Source organism: Neophocaena asiaeorientalis, unplaced genomic scaffold, assembly GCF_003031525.2.
Source record: "Neophocaena asiaeorientalis asiaeorientalis breed wild unplaced genomic scaffold, Neophocaena_asiaeorientalis_V1.1 scaffold154, whole genome shotgun sequence".
Lineage (NCBI taxonomy): Eukaryota > Metazoa > Chordata > Mammalia > Artiodactyla > Phocoenidae > Neophocaena > Neophocaena asiaeorientalis.
The window spans coordinates 3144902-3158369 of NW_020172982.1; the positions used below are offsets into that span (position 1 = coordinate 3144902).

Sequence of the window (13468 nt, forward strand, 5' to 3'; positions counted from 1 at the left end):
AGGCAGAAGATGTATGGTTTGAAATTCCTCTTACCAAAGACTGATGGAATACTTTTTCTTTTCTTTTCCTTCCTTTCTTCCTCCCTTCCTTCCTTCCTTTTTTCTTTTGGTTGGTTGTTTAACAAAAGTTCTATAAAGTCAACTGCTTTAAAGATATATTTATATGACAAATGTCTTTAGCTAGATGGTGGAGAAGAACTCCAAAGACCATGTTTAACGTTGAGCACCAAGCACATTATGGGTGTTTCTTAAATATAAAATGACAAATACTAAATACCCATCTCTCAAATCGTTTCACCTTGAGTCTTTAGACCTCTCAAAAGTCTACTACAGTTTAGATAAGAGCAGTTTCAGGAAGGCCATATGCAGCCTTTCCCTATATTTTTAAATAGTCTTTACAAAACCTTTCAAAAATATTTTTTTTTCTCTAAACCTAAATCTGATAGGGTGGATTTGTACATGTTTTCATTGTTCTAAGTTTGAGTGTCATTATTCTTATTAATGCAACAGACTGGCTGCATCAAACCCCATCATAATGATAGGTATATGTTAGCTTTCTATGGGAAAAAGCAAATAGCCTTTATCACAAATTAAAGGCACAGCTATTTTTATGCCATTTGTTACCAACTTAATGATAACATGTAACACGGGATGGTTATATAATTATTTTATATAGATTTTCTTTTTATAAGTTATTCTCTTAATCTTTCTAACATATATACAATATACATATATTTATATATACCCCTGAAAAATCTTGTTTTAAAGGTAAAACATCAACTCCTTTCAGCCTTATGGTGAATATTGAAGGCTGTCAGTGTTTCACAACTCCACTAGAGAAATGATGGTCAAATGCATCTTACCAGTATTTTTTTAACTCTACATCCTTGGTCTGAAATTAATGCAGATTCATTTTTCTTGTTTTACTAATATTTAAATATATATTAATTGTTTATATCATGTCAGTAGGAAATCTAAAAAAACAACAAAACCCCCCACAACAATAGCTAATGTCTACCATCATAGTCAAAGCAGAAACCTTTGCTGAAGAGACAACCCTACTGGTTTGATATAAAGGGGGTATTGCAGAGATGCAATATTCTTTGTTTTTATTGGATATGCACTAAGAAAAATCTTTACTTTGCATTATCATGCTAGGTTAGGATCATCCATTATCCTTGAAACAGAATTGTTATACTGATTTCTTTCTGAACACCTATGATGCATGGGTTTACCTGTTTTCAGATATAGGTGCTTTACAAACACTTCCTATTTCCAGCAACACTGTTCCAGAGGGAGGGAAAAGTACTTTGTAAGAAACCATTTTTATTAATCTCTCCCACCTCTATGCTTAGCCTTGTTCTTTTATTCTGAACTTAAAGTCATCTCCAAGCTGGGTAGGATGGGAGAATGAGAACCAGGGACCTTCCCCACACCATCCAGTGGTGTTTAGTTTTTGACTGCTTACAGGCATGAAATAGTTGTTCGTTCTACCTTTTGCAATTCTTGAAAACCTAGTGGCATAGATTGAGACACAGCACTATTGTTTTTACAAGACATCTACTGTATCTACTTTTGTTGGGATAAATACCCAGGAATTGCTGTCATAGCAAGAGGAACAGCACGGGTACTACTATTCACAGTGTTGCTTTTGTTTTTTGTGATTTTTTCTTTTTTTTTTTTTTTGTATTATTTTAATCTACAGAGTAAATTATTATATATACATTGGAACCAGTTAATGCCCTTAGACAATGTATAGCTGTCTCATAAAGCAGGAAAGACAATGCAGGGGGAAACAAGTGCCCAAAAGCACAGTCACAAAGGCTTCAGAAGTTCTAGATACCACTACAAGTCAATGCTGGAGATCACTTCTAAAACACTCAATGTTCAAGAGGAATGCTTTAATTTGGAGAAAATACCACCCTTCCCTCCCACCCCTAAACCATTTTTTTTAATAATCTTTTCAATTCACTATCAAAAGTCCTGGCTCTTCAGGTATACTTTAAACTATAAATAAACACTGCATAGTTCTCTTTTTGTTTTGTGTTTTTTGAAAAATTATTGCAGTACAGTTACTCCCATTTGGAATTCAGTAAGGAGCAAACAGCACAGGAGTGTGGGCGGTCCGAATGGGTCCAGGAGCTGGCCGCAGGAGGGCTGGAGGGACTGCAGAAGTCTGGAACAGTGTGGCTGCTGGAGCAGTTCGGAGGCTGAAGGGGGAATTTACTGCCACAGCCGCAGCAGCCGCTGCAGCTGCCAGAGGGTTTGGTAGAATTCGTGGAGCCAAAGGCTTTGAAGGTTCTTTTGAAAATACTAATTTTACCTGCAAGGTAAGGGGGAAAAAAAAGAGTAGATGAACAAAAGTCTTAGAGTCTACAATGAGAATCCAAAAGGGTGAGCAGCTTTTAAAATACAGCAGTCAACAACTACAAAGATAAACTCACACCTGGGAACTGATGATAAAAATCACGCAAAGTGGGAAACCTATATTCAATATCCTGAGATAAATCAAAATGGACAAGAACATGAAAAACAATATATATGTATAACTGAATCATTTTGCTTTACAGCAGAAATTAACACACCATTGTAAATCAACTGTATTTCAATAAAATAAATTTTAAAAAATAATGTAAAGTGTAGAACATCTTTCCTTTTGGGAACATTGGAAGATCCCGGAAAATGGCTTGACCTATGATGTTACAAAGTCCTCCAAGAAAGTACTTTATTTTTTTTTTTTTTAACATCTTTATTGGAGTATAATTGCTTTACAATGGTGTGTTACTTTCTGCTTTATAACAAAGTGAATCAGTTATACATATTCATAGGTCCCCATATCTCTTCCCTCTTGCATCTCCCTCCCTCTCACCCTCCCTATCCCACCCCTCTAGGTGGTCACAAAGCACCGAGCTGATCTCCCTGTGCTATGCGGCTGCTTCCCACCAGCTAACTATTTTACGTTTGGTAGTGTATATATGTCCATGCCACTCTCTCACTTTGTCCAGCTTACCCTTCCCCCTCCCCCTATACTCAAGTCCATTCTCTAGTAAATCTGCGTGTTTATTCCCGTCTTGCCCCTAGGTCCTTCATGACCTTTTTTTTTTTTTTTTAGATTCCATATATATGTGTTAGCATATGGTATTTGTTTTTCTCTTTCTGACTTACTTCACTCTGTATGACAGATTCTAGGTTCATCCACCTCACTACAAATAATTCAATTTCGTTTCTTCTTATGGCTGAGTAATATTCCATGTATATCTGTGCCATATCTTCTTTATCCATTCACCTGTTGATGGACATTTAGGCTGCTTCCATGTCCTTGCTATTGTAAATAGAGCTGCAATGAACATTGTGGTACATGACTCTTTTTGAATTATGGTTTTCTCAGGGTATATGCCCAGTAGTGGGATTGCTGGGTCATATGGTAGTTCTATTTTACATTTTTTAAGAAACCTCCATACTGTTCTCCATAGTGACTGTATCAATTTACATTCCCACCAACAGTGCAACAGGGTTCCCTTTTCTCCACACCCTCTCCAGCATTTATTGTTTGCAGATTTTTTGATGATGGCCATTCTGAAAGGTGTGAGGTGATACCTCATTGTAGTTTTGATTTGCATTTCTCTAATGATTAATGATATTGAGCAGTCTTTCATGTGTTTGTTGGCAATCTGAATATCTTCTTTGGAGAAATGTCTATTTATGTCTTCTCCGCATTTTTGGATTGGGGTGTTTGTTTTTTTGATCTTGAGCTGCATGAGCTGCTTGTAAATTCTGGAGAATAATCCTTTGGAAATTGCTTCATTTGCAAATATTTTCTCCCATTCTGAGGGTTGCCTTTTGTTTTGTTTATGGTTTCCTTTGTTGTGCAAAAGCTTTTAAGTCTCATTAGGTTCCATTTGTATATTTTTATTTCCATTTCTCTAGGAGGTGGGTCAAAAAGGATCTTGCTGTGATTTATGTCCTAAAGTGTTCTGCCTACGTTTTCCTCTAAGAATTTGATAGTGTCTGGCCTTACATTTAGGTATTTAATCTATTTTGAGTTTATTTTTGTGTATGGTGTTAGGGAATGTTCTAATTCCATTATTTTACATGTAGCCGTCCAGTTTTCCCAGCACCACTTATTGAAGAGGCTGTCCTTTCTCCGCTGTATATTCTTGCCTCCTTTATCAAAGATAAGGTGTCCATATGTGCATGGGTTTATCTCTGGGCTTTCTATCCTGTTCCATTGATCTATATTTCTGTTTTTGTGCCAGTACCATACTGTCTTGATTACTGTAGCTTTGTAGTATAGTCTGAAGTCAGGGAGCCTGATTCCTCCAGCTCCGTTTTTCTTTCTCAAGATTGCTTTCACTATTCGGGGTCTTTTGTTTTTCCATGCAAATTGTGAAATTTTTTGTTCTAGTTCTGTGAAAAATGCCAGTGGTAGTTTGATAGGGATTGCATTAAATCTGTAGATTGCTTTGGGTAGTAAAGTCATTTTCATAATGTTGATTCTTCCAATCCAAGGACATGGTATATCTCTCCATCTTTTTGTATCATCTTTAATTTCTTTCATCAGTGTCTTATAATTTTCTGCATACAGGTCTTTTTTCTCCTTAGGTAGGTTTATTCCTAGATATTTTATTCTTTTTGTTGCAATGGTAAATGGGAGTGTTTTCTTAATTTCACTTTCCGATTTTTCATCATTAGTGTATAAGAATGCCAGAGATTTCTGTGCACTAATTTTGTGTCCTGCTACTTTACCAAATTCATTGATTAGCTCTAGTAGTTTTCTGGTAGCATCTTTAGGATTCTCTATGTATAGTGTCATGTCATCTGCACACAATGACAGCTTTAGTTCTTCCTTTCCGATTTGGATTCCTTTTATATCTTTTTCTTCACTGATTGCTGTGGCTAAAACTTCCAAAAGTATGTTGAATAACAGTGGTGATAGTGGGCAACCTTGTCTTGTTCCTGATCTTAGTGGAAATGGTTTCAGTTTTTCACCATTGAGGACAATGTTGGCTGTGGGTTTGTCATATATGGCCATTATTATGTTGAGGAAAGTTCCCCCTAAGCCTACTTTCTGGAGGTTTTTTAATCATAAATGGGTGTTGAATTTTGTCGAAAATTTTCTCTTCATCTATTGAGTTGATCATATGGTTTTTCTCCTTCAATTTGTTAATAAGGTGTATCACATTGATTGATTTGCATATATTGAAGAATCCTTGCATTCCTGGGATAAACCCCACTTGATCATGGTGTATGATTCTTTTATTTTTTTATTTATTTATTTTTTTTAAACATCTTTATTGGGGTATAATTGCTTTACAATCTCGGAAGGCTGTGCATTTCTACGAATTTGTCCGTTTCTTCCAGGTTGTCCATTTTATTGGCATATAGGTGCTTGAAGTAATCTCTCTTGATCCTTTGTATTTCTGCAGTGTCAACTGTTACTTCTCCTTTTTTCATTTCTAATTCCGTTGATTTGAGTCTTCTCCCTTTTTTTTCTTGATGAGTCTGGCTAATGGGTTATCATTTTTGTTTATCTTCTCAAAGAACCAGCTTTTAGTTTTATTGATCTTTGCTACAGTTTCCTTCATTTCTTTTTCATTTATGTCTGATCTGATTTTTATGATATCTTTCCTTCTGCTATCTTTGGGGGGTTTTTTGTTCTTCTTTCTTTAATTGCTTTAGGTGTAAGGTTAGGTTGTTTATTTGAGATATTTCTTGTTTCTTAAGGTAGGATTGTATTGCTATAAGCTTCCCTCTTAGAACTGCTTTTGCTGCATCCCATAGGTTATGGATCATCATGTTTCATTGTCATTTGTTTCTAGGTTTTTTGATTTCCTCTTTGATTTCTTCACTGATCTCTTGGTTATTAAGTAGTGTATTGTTTAGCCTCCATGTGGTTTTATTTTTTACAGCTTTTTTTCCTGTAATTGATATTTAGTCTCACAGCGTTGTGGTCAGAAAAGATACTTGATCTGATTTCAATTTTCTTAAATTTACCAAGGCTTGATTTGTGACCCAAAATATGATCTACCCGGAAGAATGGTCCATGAGCACTTGAGAAGAACGTGTATTCTGTTGTTTTTGTATGGAATGTCCTATAAATATCAATTAAGTCCATCTTGTTTCATGTATCATTTAAAGCTTCTGTTTCCTTATTTAATTTCATTTTGGATGATCTGTCCAATGGTGAAAGTGGGGTGTTAAAGTCCCCTACTAAGATTGTGTGTCCCCTACTATGATGGGTGCAGAAATATTTACAATTGTTATATCTTCTTCTTGGATTGAGCCCTTGATCATTATGTAATGTCCTTCTTTGTCTCTCTTGTTTTGAAGTCTATTTTGTCTGATATGAGAATTGCTACTCCAGCTTTCTTTTGATTTCCATTTGCATGGAATATCTTTTTCCATCCCCTCACTTTCAGTCTGTATCTGTCCTTAGGTCTGAGGTGGGTCTCTTGTAGACAGCATATATACTGGTCTTGTTTTTGTATCCATTTAGCCATTCTATGTCTTTTGGTGGGAGTAATTAATCCATTTACATTTAAGGTAATGATATGTATGTTCCTATTACCATTTTCTTAATTGTTTTTGGTTTGTTATTGTAGGTCTTTTACTTCTCTTGTGTTTTCTGTTTAGAGAAGTTCCTTTAGCATTTGTTGTAAAGCTGGTTTGGTGATGCTGAATTCTCTTAGCTTTGCTTGTCTGTTAAGGTTTCAATTTCTCAGTCAAATCTGCATGAGGTCCTTGCTGGGCAGAGTAATCTTGATTGTAGGTTTTCCCCTTTCGTCACTTTAAATATGTCCTGCCAGTCCCTTCTGGCTTGCAGAGTTTCTGCTGAAAGATCAGCTGTTCACCTTATGGGGATTCCCTTGTGTGTTATTTGATTTTTTTCCCTTGCTGCTTTTAATATTTTTTCTTTGTATTTAATTTTTGATAGTTTGATTAATACGTGTCTTGGCACGTTTCTCCTTGGATTTATCCTGTATGGGACTCTCTGCACTTTCTAGACTTGATTAACTATTTCCTTTCCCGTATTAGGGAAGTTTTCTACTATAATCTCTTGAAATATTTTCTCAGTCCCTTTCTTTTTCTCTTCTTCTTCTGAGAGCCCTATAATTTGAATGTTGGTGCATTTAATGTTGTTCCAGATGTCTCTGAGACTGTCCTCAATTCTCTTCATTCTTTTTTGTTTATTCTGCTCTGCAGTAGTCATTTCCACTATTTTATCTTCCAGGTCACTTATCTGTTCTTCTGCCTCAGTTATTCTGCTATTGATCCCTTCTAGAGAATTTTTAATTTCATTTATTGTGTTGTTCATCACTGTTTGTTTGCTCTTTAGTTCTCCTAAGTCCTTGTTAAACATTTCTTGCATTTTGTCCATTCTATTTCCAAGATTTTGGATCATGTTTACTATCATTATTCTGAATTCTTTTTCAGGTAGACTGTCTATTTCCTCTTCTTTTGTTAGGTCTGGTGGGTTTTTATGTTGCTCCTTTGTCTGCTGTGTGTTTTTCTGTCTTCTCATTTTGCTTAACTTACTGTGTTTGGGGGTCTCCTTTTTGCAGGTTGCAGGTTCCTAGTTCCCATTGTTTTTGGTGTCTGTTCCCAGTGGCTAAGATTGGTTCAGTGGGTTGTGTTGGCTTCCTGGTGGAGGGGACTAGTGCCTGTGTTCTGGTGGATGAGGCTGGATCTTGCCTTTCTGGTGGGCAGGTCCATGTCTGGTGGTGTGTCTTGGGGTGTCTGTGGCTTTTTTATGATTTTAGACAGCCTCTGTGCTAAAGGATGGGTTTGTGTTCCTGTCTTGCTAGTTGTTTGGCATAGGGTGTCCAGCACTGTAGCTTGCTGGTCGTTGAGTGGAGCTGGGTCTTGGTGTTGAGATGGAGATCTCTGGGATATTTTCATCATTTGATATTATGTGGAGCTGGGAGGACTCTTGTGGACCACTGTCCTGAACTTGGCTCTCCCACCTCAGAGGTACAGCCCTCATGCCTGGCTGGAGTGCCAAAAGCCTGTCATCTACACGGTCATGTGGCTCTAGGTAGGAGGCCTTAGTTCATTGCTACATGGATCTCTCCTTAGGGCTGCTTGAGTGTCCTCATGACATGGCAGCTGGCTTACCCCAGGATGAGTGATCCGGCCCATGGCCCTCAGGACCGCTGCAGCTTTGGCTGCTGGGGCCCTTCCAGAGCTGGCAGCCTCAGTGAGGCCACCTTCCCTTTGGGCTCCAGGGCAGTTTAGTGATGGAGGAGGGAAGAGACCCCAAGCCAGGAGTTCCAGCTCTCTATTTTATTTTTGTGATAAATATGCCTCATGAGGAAAGTATTCATCTTGAGGAAAAACAGGGAATTTTTTACTGCACTCTTTACACACATTTTAACTAGCAGGGTATAGACATTTTTAAAGAGAGATTAATTAATGCTGTCAGCTACTATTAGACTATGCAAGTATGTCAAGTGAGTATCCTAGTAAGATGTGAGTACCAATCAAGAGACATTATAAAAATAATGAAATTCCACTTTCAATAAAGAAGCAAAGAAAACTTATCTTCCCTAAAAGTTTGACGTGTTTTGCTTTCATTGGTAGCAACATTCTCTCAAACCTACTATATAAAATCAGTTCATTCTCTGACTAGTAGCATTAGTAAGATGGCTGTTCTCAGGAAGGGAATGGTCCCATTTATGGAAATAGTAACAGTGACAGTTAAACAGGAGGTTTGGAAACTAACATTAACACAATTTGACTTCTCTGTTTATTTAAGAACCATTCACTTGATTGTTGAAAGCTTCATCTACGTAGGTCAGAAAGAGCACTCAGGTTATCACTAGTGGTGCTGAAACATCAGTTCCATGCAGAATTCACAGCCACTCAATGCAGCTAAAATTGATTCTATGCAAGAGAGTAAGATGACTTCATTTGAATAAAAATGGGTGATGCTACTAAATTAATTGGGTCAACTCATTCTGAGGTCTCATAATGGATGACTACAGTTTTCCTTTAACTGTATTTTCATGTGTCAGCAGCACACAGTAGCACTGATTATTAATAAGATCTATTTTGAAGAAAACAGATTTCAAAATGCATAATTCAGCACATACTGTAGATCAATTGTTCTTCATCTTAATTTTTTTATGCACACAGTTATGGTTTATTACAGCTAAACAATGCAGAGCCCTGGGTCTCTTAGATGTAAGCTATCGTCATTTCAACCAGAACAAAAGCATATGCTTATAAATATTAGCTTAAGATGTCAGGAGGTTTACAGACTTCCCTTAAAATCCTACAAAAATTCTAGGTCAGGACATCAGTACTAATATGTTTACTAATCTAAAACAAGAGGGCATGTCTCAGGAAATATTTCCCAGGCCTTAGATAGTGTCCTTAGGTGAATAATTTTTAAAAGGAGCCATGTCTTTGAGAGTGTGTTATTCAAAAGACAAAATTGTTGAGGGAATCAACAATGCTGGTGCTTTGTCTCCTGAAGACCTTAAAAAGGAGATGCAAGAATTTGTTTTCACCGACCTTTTCCTAATAGTATCCACTAACCTCAAGTCCAGATTTCATGCGATTACCTACCTGACACAAAAGAGTTTGGTTTTCCTCCCATCCCCATGCTCTGCTGTAAACCTGTGCCCAACTAAAAAGATAAGACGTCGGACTTTGGCTAATGGTGACAAAACACTCAAACAACTCATGAAACCAATGATCTGTTGGTGGAGTAGGAGTTGGACTTTCAAATCAATTGTTTGTCTTTACTTAGGTATCTTCCATTTGTTTCATTTAGTAACTGACAAAAAAAAATCCAAGTTCAGTGAGTAGACTGCAGGACATGAAAGGCTATTCTCAGGCTTCCCTAGTGGTACAGTGGCTAAGGATCCTCCTGCCAATGCAGGGGACACGGTTTCGAGCCCTGGTCCGGGAAGATCCCACATGCCACGGAGCAGTGAAGCCCGTGTGCCACAACTACTGAGCCTGCGTGCCACAGCTACTGAAGCCCAGGCACCTAGAGCCCATGCTCCACAACAAGAGAAGCCACCGCAGTGAGAAGCCCACGCTCCACAACCAAGAGTAGCCCCTGCTCACCACAACTAGAGAAAGCCTGTGTGCAGCAACGAAGACCCAATGCAGCCAAAAATAAAATATAAACAAATAAATAAATTTATTAAATAAAAAAAAAGAAAGAAAGGCTACTCTCTATTGGGAAGCAAAAAGGACACTCACCCCCAGCGGATGTGCTGCCTTCTGCAGTTTGTTGTAAGGACTGTATTTAGGTTTCGGGGGCTTCCCAGCAGCTCTGTCTTTGTGCCTTCTACTGCTAATATGCTATTAAAAGCAATTAAAAATGACAGCTTTAAAAAAATTATCCCCCAAACCCTTCATAAATATTATTTTAACCTGGGGCAGGATATTAATTATTTCATGCAAGTTGAAGAAAGACAAAAATACAAGAGCGTGCACTTTTGTCCTCAGACGCTGATGCTTTGAGGAGAGATACCTTTGTGCTAGCCGTTTTAGTCTATTTTAAACAAATAACAGGGTCTTCTTTTTCCCAGCATTTTTCCTTATTACTGCACAGATCTCGTTTTATGGACATTTACAAAGGAAATAAATGTCTGAAGGAATTTTATGTGCAAATAAACAAAGATGGCCAGGCGGGCATGAATTTATTTCCATACTAATATTTATCCTCACATTTGTACAGCCAAATGTCAACCCCTTAAATTCTAAAGATAAATAACTAAGGTGTGTAAAAATCAGTGCAAGAATGTACGTATGCATATAAAACATGAGGGCTGGGACTTCAACTAGAAACGTAGAACTGATCTCTTTGGAAGGCTATTCAGAGTAAAAGTGAATGCAACAGGATTAGTCATCTTGTTAGCAGGTGGCTGCAGGATTTAGAAATACAGTACACCACCATGTAATAGCGTACATAAAATAAAAGAAGAGCACAGCATAAAATTAGTGGTAGCATGTAAATATCTAAACAAGTAAAAATGGAACATTGAAAATTGACCTTTAAAGGAAATCAACACTTTTGAGTGGGAAACCTGGTAAAGAAAAGATCTACTACCCCCTTTCCTCCCACTCTTCATATACAAAAATAGCACAGACTCATTTCAGGCAATTTCGGAAAGATCTTAGAAGCCATTACATTTTAGTATTCCTTTAACCAACCAAAATATGCATAAATAAATAAGGAGAGTGAATAAAAGCTAAGTGGATGGATGGATGGACGGATGGATGGATGGATGGATAGATGGTTGGATGGGAGAGAAAAACAGAAAAGAAAGGGAACAGAGGAAGCACACAGTCTGCTCGTGCGTGACCCCCTTCTGTTTTCACTTCTAGAATGGGTACCGCCTACCTGTTTAAGCTGTGTTTCCGAGTTGACATGCACATCACAGATTTCACAGTGAAACGTTTTGTTCTGCAGGCCTGTATTCCCCTTATTCACTGGTCCTTTGCCTTTCACACCTACCCTAGGGAAGGCTTTGATAGTCCCACTGCCGTTCCGAGCTTCTAGCATCGTTTTGTGCTTAGTACCTGCCAGGAATATTTAGAAAAGAAAAAAGAGGGGGAAAATCTTAGTTAGTAATCTCCTCCAAGAAACGATACAACACCACAACATGATGTGATGCCGAGTTTGAATGCAGTTCTTCCAGGGATTGTGCTTGAAATATGCTTATGACATAGAAAACTGTAACAATGTGCTCTGATCACCTTATATAACATAACTTAATCACTCATCTTTTTATAATGTCCTGTTTTACAAATAAGCACCGTCAGTACAGGAACTGAACTCAAAAGTCCTGAGATGAAATTAAATGGGTGTGACTTCTTTTCATTTCCTCTTGATGCTAATAAGACATAAATGATAGCTGATGAGGAAGAGTGATTTAGTTGCTACAGGTGTAGTTGGAGGTGAGGTGTAACAAGTGTAAATCAGTTTAAACACGGTGTGTTTACAGAAGTGGCACTAATTAAATGCCCACTTTCTAAATAGAATACAAACAAGCTTTCCTGGCTATGGGGTTTAGGATCAAAGAGGGAGAGTAATTGTATAGAGATCTTAATGACTCTGGAAAAAAAAAGTCCTATTAGAATAGCAAAGTTCACACTGATTGGCTATGAAATTTCAAATATAAACAAATGAGTAAAAAACGGGGGGATTCACCGGCTAAGCAGATACACTGTAAAGAAACCCTTCTTTTTATTAAACCAGTCACATCTTTTGGCTGTCCCACATAACTAATGTAATTCTACTTATCAAGATTTGCTTTTTTTAAACAATAAAATTCAGGATGGCAGTTTGCTTTCAAAAACTTTGCTCACAATTTCCTTCTCCTTGGAGTTGATAAGTATTCTTTACTTTTCTCATTTAGCCATATGTTTTTGCTATGAAATTTTCTCTTGTAATCATGGATGTCCTTTCTGCCATTCTGGTTTTCTAAATCCTGATTTAGGGGTTTCACCTTCCTAATTGTATTTATTAGGTTGTTATCAGTTCTGGAAGCAGAGAAAAAAAGAGAAATTCTTAACTTCTGGTTCTTGGGCCAGCCTCTCAGAATCATTCCATATCAATGAAGAAGAGATGCTGAGGGCTCTCCAGCTCCGTGTCAATCACCCATGTCTTCAATAAGAGGCAATGCACATACGGAACAGGTTTAGAGCCATACGTTTCTCTCTTGTAAAATGATACCTTTACTGAGTCCAATATTAAAAAATGCATATTTTTACCACTTAGGTTCCCCACTTTGAATCTCATTTTCTTATGCACAGCAATGAAAATGTTCATATCTCAACATAGTAAGGAGAGAGAAAAAAGTCAACGTTTTGTGAGAAGACGGGAGAGGCTGAAATACGGAGTCAAAGAACCATGTGGTAGTGGTGGTGGTAGCAGTGAGGCTGCCCCGGGGTTCACTTTCACCCATGTCCACTGCAATATAGTGACCTAATGCTTTCTGCTTTGTATGAAGATACCATAAATGAGAGTAGGGCAAGCAATGTTCTGGTGAGCAATACATACCTACACAAATAACTAATGAATGAGTATATATATGCATATATATATATGTATACACACACACACACACACACACACACACACACACACACTGTTTTCTCCTACCTTCATTTATACCATCTTCCTACAAATTCGAAGCTTTTGTGCCACTATGTGAGTAGAGGGTTATCCAACCTTCTCTATCCAAACAGGTGATTTTATCAAAATATTTTTTTCCCATGCAACCTCTATAGTCAAACTGAGAAGCTTTCCTGGGGCCGCTGTGGCTTAGAAATGTCTAAGTAGCAGTCAGTAAGAGACAAATTCTCATCCTGACCTTATTTTTTTTTGCGGTACGCGGGCCTCTCACTGTCGTGGCCTCTCCCGTGGCGGAGCACAGGCTCCAGAAGCGCAGGCTCAGCGGCCATGGCTCACGGGGTCCAGCCGCTCCGCGGCATGTGGGATCTT

At 37.8% G+C, this 13468-nt stretch overlaps 1 protein-coding gene across 2 annotated transcripts in view; it reads right to left on the reverse strand.

Annotated features, from left to right (window-relative positions):
- Positions 1-1945: 1945 nt before the first annotated feature.
- The window catches only part of ZNF385D (zinc finger protein 385D), a 322651-nt gene continuing 311128 nt past the window's right edge, over positions 1946-13468 (reverse strand). Inside the window, exons 6-8 of one of the 2 annotated variants that reach the window (XM_024742048.1) lie at positions 11363-11541; positions 10216-10317; positions 1946-2323 (exon numbers count right to left, since the gene is read on the reverse strand). In XM_024742048.1, coding sequence (XP_024597816.1) covers positions 2090-2323; positions 10216-10317; positions 11363-11541 — 515 coding nt within the window. In that variant the 3' untranslated portion in view covers positions 1946-2089. The remainder of the gene's footprint in view (positions 2324-10215; positions 10318-11362; positions 11542-13468) is intronic. The other variant, XM_024742049.1, reaches the window with a different exon arrangement.